Consider the following 10,000-nt stretch of genomic DNA (forward strand, 5'->3'; position numbering starts at 1 on the left):
TAAAAAAAGTTAAAAATCTTGGTTTTCAGGAAAGTTGGCAGTTGAGAAAAGGCATCAGTGATGTCGGGGAAGAGGTGGACTACGATGAAGAGCTGTATGTAGCCAGCAACATGGTCATCTGGAGCAAAGGGAGTAAAAACCAAGCATCTACTGTTTATAAGGCTTTCACTGTTGACAGCCCTGTGCTGCAGGTATGGAAATGTGGAAAGTTGGCAACAGAATGAATGCATATTAGCATTATACTATACTGTTATGCACGTTAGTATACTCATTGACCGTTTTCAGGCAGCGTTCTGAGATGAGGTTATTTTGGGAAAATTACATAAAAGTAAGGTGGTGTAGTAGCCTGAGCTCATTCTTTAGAAATAATTGTACTGTACTTGGTTTTAGGCCTTATGGTGCGACTTCACTATACCCCAGGAAAAATCTGAAAAAGCTGATGGTGAGTGTCCTGCTTATTGTAATGCTAGACAAATATTTGGAGTTCAGCTCTCTTGGCTTGAGTAGCTTATTTATCAAGACTTGCTGTGTTAAAACTGGCAACCCCCCTCAAGTTTACTTGTTGTGTATAGGGGATGTCTAAAGAAAGAAACTTCACTGTGTAGTTCTTTTTTTCTTCTTTCCCCACAGTTTTGGGCAGTGATGAAATAGTAGAGAAATGTATCTGCATATTGCAGAACTCCTGTATAAATGTGCATAGCATAGAAGGAAAGGATTATATTGCTGCTTTACCCTTTCAGGTAAGTACTGTACTTTGTCTACAGATGAACTTGTTGTCTGATTGCATGCTGCATTGGAAGGTGGGAGGAGATGTGTGTAAAGCACTGCTGGTGGTGGCTGCCTGAGTTCTTCACCCTTTGGGTGAAAGCGACAATGCTGATGGAAGTGCGGTAGTGTGGTTTGGGCACTGAATACTTCTGGAAGTAGTGGCAGCCAGTTGTATGATGTGAGAAAGTATGGGTATGACTGCAAGTCTGAGAACCTGCTCTGGTCTGCATTACCCTTCTCTCAAGACAAGGCCTTGACATCTCATTTTGCCGTAATGGGATACTCAAATAAGAAACATAATCAATATAGTAAGTACTTGATTTTTTTTTTGGTCATAAGTCTATTTGTAATTTTTTGCAGGTTGCAAATGTTTGGCCAACGAAATATGGTTTGTTATTTGAGCGCAGCAGTTCTCCACATGAAGTACCTCCAAGTCCACCTAGGTGTGTAATGAGCAGCTTGGTTTTGTTACAGACAGTTTGATAATCTAATACAGGAGTGCTAGAATTGAGGAGCAATAGTGAAAAGGTCTGTGTGTTCATTGGTGGGGATAGGTGAAATCAGGTGGAACATCAAGCAATAGCAGGAAGGGGCTGAATATTGACAATCCATTATATTCCTCTGATATTACATTAAGAACTTGTTGGGAATGTGGATCCTGGGGTTAGGGTATGAGAGGCACGATATGAATGTTCCTAGTCTGATTTCATTAAGACATGTCCTAGAAATTGGTTCTAAGCTGTGATGGGCATCTGGGAGATTCACCAAGAGATTGACATTGACTCATTTTCTCTCAGCTGCAGAATGCTTTAAATGTATGGAGCATCCTGTTACCCATTTGGTGAGGATCATAGACACTGTTCTCTGTGGCTAGGCATACAGCTGAGCAGAGTCAGGTGCTGGATGTTGTGCTGATGAGCAGCTTTAATACAGCCACTTGTTCTACCTTGGACTTTACGCGTCCATCCTAGGCACTTGGGAGTCTAGCTCTCACAAGAGTTGAGATTAGAAATAATGGTCCTGAAAATGTTCAAAAGGGTACGTTGCAAAAATCATGATTCACCCTACTGGCCTTCTGTGAAAATTCTTCCATTTGCAACTGCCAGCACAGATGAGTGGCTTGATTGCTGTTCTGTGATGGATACAGATGGTGGCTGTCTGCTTGTCTGGGACCTGGGAGCTGTGGAACCTAAACTCTTTAAGTTGAACCTGGGTTAAGATCTTTCTCCTCTTCCTACTCCTTCTAAGCTGGTGTCGGCTCTGTTCACTCGGGCCAGCCAAAGTGTGGCCACCAGGTGGGGTCATTCTCAAGTGTTCTGAGATGTAAAACAAGACCTAATAATTCTTTTATATCAGCCTTTGTCTGACTCGACTCAGTTAATCCAGCAGGCTTCTGTGAATGGAATATATGTCTCTACTGTTAGAGATAGTATTTAGGCTCTGATTTGTTAAGATCGGAGGAACTGTTTTGGGATCGTAGCGCAGGTACCAGCTGCAAGAGAGAACAATTATGCTTGTTAGCATTTGTATTTTGAACATGCTTTGTTTGGTTTCTTTCTAGAGAACCTTTGCCAACTATGTTCAGCATGCTACACCCATTAGATGAGATAACACCTCTTGTCTGTAAATCTGGAGGTAGGTTTAAAACTTTAGATGTATTGCTTGGGACTCCACTTTGGTATGGCAACAGACACTTAATGTGTCACTTGAGTATTTTCTGTATTACAAAATTTGCAAATAATAATTCTTTCAAGAATTCTTAAGTGGGGTGCTTTCGCTACCCCATGAATAGAGAAGCTGTTCAGGAAAGAAACACAGATTGCAGAAGGAGAGTATGAGAAATGCTAACCCTGTAAGTGATAACACTGCTATAGAAACGATCTTTTTGCCTTAACTGAAGTTAACTGATTCTTTAGCAGGTGTGTTTGGTTCTGCTAGAGTGCAGTACGTGGCTGATTACACCCTGAGGATTGTGTTTCTCAATACTGAACCTTCCATCGTGATGACCTATGATACTGTGCAGAGTTTACATACTGTTTGGGCTCTTCGGAGAGTAAAGCCAGAGGTACAAATCCATTGTGGACTAGATATCATTATTAGAAAATGTTGTGTGTGTTGACATGCCCTTATGGCTGTGTGCGTTAGAAATGCCTGATGTTTGTGATTTATTTTATTTGTAAGAGAGTAAGATGCTCATTGGTGCGGGATTTTTTTTTTTTAAGTAATTTCTTTCATGTATTTGCCTGTACCATACTGGGAGAGATCACGTGATGGTGGTGGTCACAAAGTATACTGTACTTATCACAGTTCCTTACATTGTACTGGAAGGTTTTGCCTCTGCTTAAACTATTGTGTTTTGCTAGAAAAGTGACAAACAACTTAGTGCCCTGAAAACCACAGGAGTCGTTTCTGTGACTTGAAGTGAGAGCGTGGGGTTTGTAGAATAACTTAGGCTGAGCACCTACCTAGGCATAAATTTTTAACGCCTAACCGATGAAACAAGCTATTTAAGTGTCTTCCTGACTGTTACTGCCCATGTGGTGCTTGTGCACAGACAGCTCTGTTTTCTCTCCCAGGAGCAGAACACAGTGCTGAAGTTTTCAGAGCAGATGGGTACACCACAGCACATGCCCACTAGCAACTCTCTGACGGTGCATCTCAGAAGCCTCTCAAAAGGAGACTCGCCTGTGGGCTCCCCGTTCCAGAACTACTCCTCTATCCACAGCCAGAGCAGATCGATGTCATCACCCAGCATGCAGTCCCGCTCACCATCTATCTCCAACATGGCTGCTTTGAGGTGGGGGCTGAGCATGATGCGTGGACGAACAATACCAAAGAATACAAGCTATAGGATAGGATGATGGACATCTGGAATTGCTGTCTGTCTGTCTCTACTGTTACCAGTCTGTCTATCTAAGGTGCAGGTGCCTCTTTTGTTACAGCATCTGAAAGCCCTCTTGGAAGGCCCTTGGACACTTGGTATGCGATTATCCCTACAGCACAGGAGAGTAATTGGTATGCAGGAACCAAAGAGGCTGTTCTGTCATCACACAGCCAGTCTGTAGTGGAGTTGAGAATTGTCTGCAGGTGTAGAGTCCCAGGAGTGTTTTCAGTTAGCTTTTCTAAAGAAAGCTGTATTTAGAGCGAACAGGTTGGGAGAGATTTGTGATGGAATGGACCATGCAACTTAGGATTACTTTTGAAGTCTCATCTATTGGATTCTGACAGAAATTATTGGAAATTAATTAGATAATTGTTTTCCTGTGCTGGTGCACACTGCTAAAGGAAGCTAACAGTGAACTAGCTACTGGTTTAGGGTGGTTTTGGTTTGTGTTTAAAGTATATCAGTGTATGAGCTTCCTGGGATTCTGTACCTGATTTTGAAAATCCACTTTTCAGTAATGTCTTATGACTTTGTTTGCAGCCGCTCTCATTCTCCTGCCCTGGGAGTGCATTCTTTCTCAGGAGTGCAGAGGTTCAACTTTTCCAGTAATACTCAGTCACCGAAGAGGCACAGTCTTACCCACTCTCCAAACAGTACTTGCAGTGATTCCTTCCTTATACCAGAAACAGAACCAATTGTTCCTGAGCTCTGTATCGATCATCTGTGGACGGAAACAGTCGCAAACATAAGGTTAGGTGCTTGCGCTGGGATGTGAGAAGTTCTGGATTTCTGTTGGAGGGGGTGGTAATAAAGTAAAATAAGAGCTTATTTTAGTGTGGACTTTCTGGAAGTGGAGTTGCCTTAAAGTTGATATGTGCACCTGCACTTCCTAATTGTTTTAAAAAATATGCTCATTAAGTGTGCAGCTCTCTTGTAAAGGGAACTGGGCACTTGGAACAGTTTTATCTGCTGTGTTACCTATAGCCATCTGAGCTGGGCAGTGGTTTTAATGAGATCTCTAAAGCAAAGTAGGTTCTAGCCTGGTCATAAATTTGAGTTGTTTTATTTTCTAGAAGGAGTATCTCTTTCTATGTTACCATCAAAAGGGACAAAACACAGTGTAAAACCTGAGATTGAACAGAAGAACAAAGCCAAATAGCATGAGCTCTGCATGCCAGAAAGTGGAGGATGTGGAGACTGGAGTGCTAGAAAATTTATTTCGACACTAATGCCTGAAATTGAGACTGGTACATTCTGACAACTTGATGCAGTGCTGATTGAAGTCCAGTGCAACCCTGCAGCTCATGGACACTGTTTTCCTTCATTAAAATTTTTATAGTAGACTGAACAGCGTGCTCATTATTGTGTCTCTTTTACAGAGAGAAGAATTCCCAAGCATCAAAAGTGTTTATTACCACTGACCTTTGTGGGCAGAAGTTCTTGTGCTTTTTAGTGGAATCCCAGCTCCAGCTGCGGTGAGCATCCCTATCTTGGGGACAGGTGAACAAAGAGAAGCAATCTAGAAGTTACCATACATTACCATATTTATTCCTCCAGCTAGTGGAATCTATTATGACAACATGTGGTACATCACTGGCTTTCATATAACATGCTTTTAACTGTGGTGGCGTAGATGGTTTGAGCTATTTAAATAAAACTGAGGTTGCAAGAGAACATTCACTATAATTTGAATGCTATCGTTATTTATTGCCATCTTTACCCTTTAGAAGTACATTGGGTGTCTTAATTAGACTAGCAGAGTAAAAATAGGGACAAAACAAGAAAAGGAAGAAGGGAGGAACCAGCTATACCACAACAGAAGTAACTGCACCACGCAACATAGTTTTAATTTTCTGTCGCAACAGATAGGACAGTCCTTTTATGTTTCGTGTTGTTTTCTCTAATCTCTAGGTGTGTAAAATTTCAAGAGAGCAATGATAAGTCGCAGCTGATCTTTGGTTCCATTACCAATATTCAAGCAAAGGATGCGGCTCCAGTGCAGGTACATATGGACTCTGTATGGACTATTCATTGTGGAATATTTGTCTCTTCTGTTGTCCAACTGCTGTCTTTTTACTTAAATACAAGAAGCTGAATATTCTGCTTGCTTCTTACAGGGTATTGATATGCTGCTGGTTCTGGAAGGAAGTGGAAATCTTGTGCTTTATTCTGGAGTGGTTCGGGTAAGTAACAGTTTTCCTATCCCAAAATGAATGTTTGAATCTTTGGTTGTAAGCTGGCTGTGAAAAGGGATTCTGTGTGCGTCACACCTTACGAGGTATCATTTTAAGCTACTCTTGACTGCTGCTAACCTGGAACTTGCTTGGGAAGGTGGCTGTGCTCATGTACCAAGTGTAGTTTATGTGCAGTACTGGAGAGGTAACTCTGAAGAGTCAGCGGCACCTTGTGGTACAATAAAATAATCTTGAGTTTATTTTCAGTGATAGTAAAATACTAAAGCAATAAAGTGCTTTCAAACAAAGCAAGCTTCAAGAATATGGAAAATAAGAATTGTTCCTGAACAAAAAGCTTTCGTGCTTCTCTGTAGCGGGCCAGAGAGCTTTAGATGTCAAATTTTTTTGCTTTACAAATGGCTGTTATTAGGATGGACATGATTAATCCAAAATAATTAAAACTTCTTAAATTTTATAGAGATGCACTGTGCTCTCTCTGTGTATGCAGCAACCTCGGACACTGCAATTTGTACATGTGTAAATATATATATATATGTGTGTGTTTATATATATATAATATGTATGCATATTAAAAAGTATACTCTTTGGAAGTAGAGCTTTCTCAGTGAAGCTCTGCTAGAAGTTTTAGTGGGAGTAGACCTATAGCAATACCATACAATACTGACCAGATATGGTAGTTTATTCAGTGTGTCATCTTCTGAAGAAAGTAATTACATGAAGTAATCTTTAATCTCTTCAGAGGCTTTAGTTTAAGTATATACTCGCTTTTCTTAAAACTTTTCCTTTAAGATATTAAAATCTGATAACATCTGTATGTGTAAGCAAGCTTGTGGAAGCACAGGCATGAAACTTTGTTTTCCTGTATATTGTTCTCAAAAAGGTGGGGAAGGTTTTTATTCCCGGGCTACCTGCTCCATCCCTGACGATGTCTAACCAAATGCCTCGGCCAAGCACTCCCTTGGATAGTGTCAGCACTCCATCCAAGCCTTTGAATAAGCATCTGGGGCCCCTAGAAGAGGTAAGAAAAGAAGTTCTGCCATGGAAAGGGTTTAGTTGTAACAGCTTGAAATGGTTTATTTTAACTTTAAAGGTATCTTTTGGTGCTAAATCTTTTATTTTTCTTCTGTAAAGCCCCTGAATAAACAGTGTTTAAAGATGATCTGTTTAGTGCTGCCCTATTTATTAATTTCTGATTTTTGTAAAACATCTAAGGCAGAGACTGGAAAGATTTATAGCTATTTTCAAAATACTTACTAGTACATTAAAAATGGCAGTTCTAGCTGTTCTTTGCTCGGGTTCTTTTATTTCAGCAATTCTAAGCAAATCATTTTTACCACTTTTCAGGGTGTGCTTTTGTCACCAGTTCCAGAGCTAAGGGATTCTTCCAAACTTCACGACTCAATTTACATTGAAGACTGTACTTTTCAGCAGCTTGGAACTTTCATTCATGCTTTGAGAGATCCTGTCCACAACAGAGTAACTTTAGTAGGTATTATCCTGTAATTTGAGTCAACACTTCATTAGCAAAGCAAAGTGAGTGTCAAGTTTACTTCTACTGCATAGTGAGACACTGCTAGTAACTCCTGATCAACAGCACAATATCACATCTGCATCGGTGGCTCCATATTTTTCTTTCTGTAGAAGGCTCTAGAAGCCCCAGAATTCAATTGATTCACTCAAGATCTATTTCAAGTGTTTCTGAGGTTGCAGATCTTTAGTGTAGCAAAGAATTAGGAATATGCGTAATACAGAAATGAGTTCTGAGTTGATAGAAAAGAACCCTGGCTTTACTTTATGCATTTCATAATCTCACTTTTTTCTTTTTTTTTTTTTCCCCAGGAACTCAGCAATAATACAATGGTTCGGATCACAATTCCTGAAATTGCCACTTCAGAACTAGGTATGGTTTGGACTCCATTGCATGAAATATGTTCCATGATTTTTGAAGGTTAATTTTTGAAGTAGTTAATGCATAGCTTAGACTGTAATGATTCAGTACCATGTATTCCAAACTCTATTAATTTACCTTCTAAAGCTGCTACTATTTAGGTGTGCTCTGTTGCTTTTAGTGCTTCCGTTGTTGTTTAGATTGCTTTGCTCTCCACTGTTGTGTATGTTCTTGCTTGAGAAAGGGCTGAGATGCCATTTCAGACACAAGCTAATTTTGGTAATGAGCAAAAAGGAACTATTTTTCCCCTTTGCGTGGTGAATTAGAGGGGCTGTGCTTAACCTGAACTAAAGGAACAGCTGTTGAAGGTTTTGTGGTGTGGCTTTTATTGAAAAAATTGCCAGAGACTTAAAAGAAATTCCAAGAACTGCAGAGATTTCTAGCACTGATTGGAAGACATATCAGGAGGTAATATGGAAAAAAGACCTATTTTTTGGGGGGGGGTCTTTTCTGACAGTGAAAAGATGTCTGCAAGGCGTCAAAGCTATCCTGCCCAAGGAGATAGCAGTACAGATGCTTGTCAAGTGGTACAATGCTTATAATGCTCCTGGAGGACCAAGCTATCACTCAGAATGGAACTTATTTGTAACGTGTCTCATGAATATGATGGGTTACAACACAGACAGACTGTCCTGGACACGTAATGTAAGCAAGCTGATATGTTTGTTTTCTTGCTTATGTTAATGATGCTGATAATTCTTCAAGGTTCAGAATGGGTTGAGACCCTGAGTTGTGTCAGAAATAGAGTGTATGTTGTCTTAAATAACAAGCTGCCATCAAATCAATTCTATATTGCTAAATTTTAGGTATAAATTTTAGTCTGTGTTTATAATGAAAAGTATTTATAAGGTGCTTGCCACCAACTGTCTTAGTCAAATAAAAATAAATTATGAAGATTTGACTTCATTTCATGACTAACACCAGTGCATTAAAGATTTGATTCACCCAATCCTTGTTAAGCCTCTTCTTGCTAGAAACATTGAGCCACTTTTGATCTTTCTGTATCTTGCAGCTTGATTTTGAAGGATCACTTTCACCAGTTATTGCTCCAAAGAAGGCTAGACCATCAGAAACAGGGTCAGATGAAGTAAGAAATGGTTCTGTCTTACAAATAAGAGCCTTGGGGGCTGTTGGTTGTTTTGTGTTGATTTTTTTTGTTTGTTTTTTTGTGGTTTTTTTTTAAGGCAAATCAGAGGAAACACCCTCTGAGTATTGTATTTCATTCTGAGCTCATCTGAGATTACAGGCCTTTGCGGGAAGAAAATTTATTTTGTCCTGTACACTAGCTGCATCATGTGACCTTGCTTGTCAGGGTTCTCGCTTCCAGAGAAGTAGGTTGGACTCAGGAGTGAGTTTAATCTGAATCATAAAACAGTCCTGACAGTGTGTAAATCCCTTCTACATACTTCATCCCTTTAAAATTAAGTTGCTCAAGTTGAATGAGCTGATTTTCTCCAAATTTAGTGGAGAGTTTAAGATTGATTCACTGGGTTTTTTCTAGGTGGGAATAGAAAGTTTTTGTATGGTCAAACAGTAAAGTGGATGAGGCTTACTATCATCCCATTGTAAGAGGCTCACAAACTGTGGTGGTCCAGTTATGCTGTTAGCTTTTAGTGGGCTGACAGCTCAGTAAGCCCATGGGGTTGTGGCCCACAGTCCACATGGAAGAAAGGTCAGTATCTAACGCCTGATGTGCAGTGGCAGGGGAGGTACAAAGAAGGGTGAGAACACTTGAAGCATTGCATAAATACTCACCGAGGTCTCATGCACAGAACATTGGTGCAAAGATGGGACTCCTTTCTTTTGTCTTGTTCTCTCAAATATAAGGCTTTGATTCTTTTGTGCACAACAGGGCAGGGGAGTGGGGAAAGGATGAAACTTAACAATTGAATCCCTGTGGATTGCAGGGTTTGTGCAGCACTGTTACTATACAAGAGTCACATTTGTATTGGTTTATCGGGGGAAAACCTTCTGTAACAGTGCTTTGGAGTTCTCTTGCTGGAAAGTTATGTTCACTGTGGAACCTCTGCCTCTCTTTCTTTCTAGGACTGGGAATATCTCTTGAGCTCTGATTACCACAGGAATTTTGAGTCTCATCCTGTTGCCAAAGCTTTGCGACTGGACCCTCTGGAAGTTTCACCTCCAAAGGATGACTTTTTACAGAGCCTTAGTTTGGATTCCTCAACCCTCCTTTTCACCCACATT

General features: G+C 40.3%; 1 protein-coding gene across 1 annotated transcript in view; it reads left to right on the forward strand.

Moving 5' to 3' along the window:
• Nucleotides 1-110: 110 nt before the first annotated feature.
• LOC104541990 (anaphase-promoting complex subunit 1-like) overlaps nt 111-10,000 on the forward strand; it is a 31,979-nt gene continuing 22,089 nt past the window's right edge. The window contains 17 exon segments of the mRNA XM_010186161.1: nt 111-191; nt 391-442; nt 631-740; nt 1,129-1,211; nt 2,330-2,403; nt 2,688-2,833; nt 3,345-3,565; nt 4,193-4,402; nt 5,032-5,127; nt 5,564-5,654; nt 5,770-5,835; nt 6,728-6,865; nt 7,192-7,332; nt 7,687-7,747; nt 8,253-8,440; nt 8,808-8,882; nt 9,842-10,000. Of these exon segments, the coding sequence (XP_010184463.1) occupies nt 111-191; nt 391-442; nt 631-740; nt 1,129-1,211; nt 2,330-2,403; nt 2,688-2,833; nt 3,345-3,565; nt 4,193-4,402; nt 5,032-5,127; nt 5,564-5,654; nt 5,770-5,835; nt 6,728-6,865; nt 7,192-7,332; nt 7,687-7,747; nt 8,253-8,440; nt 8,808-8,882; nt 9,842-10,000 (1,992 nt within the window).

Source organism: Mesitornis unicolor, unplaced genomic scaffold (assembly GCF_000695765.1).
Source record: "Mesitornis unicolor isolate BGI_N332 unplaced genomic scaffold, ASM69576v1 scaffold42186, whole genome shotgun sequence".
Taxonomy (NCBI): Eukaryota; Metazoa; Chordata; class Aves; order Mesitornithiformes; family Mesitornithidae; genus Mesitornis; species Mesitornis unicolor.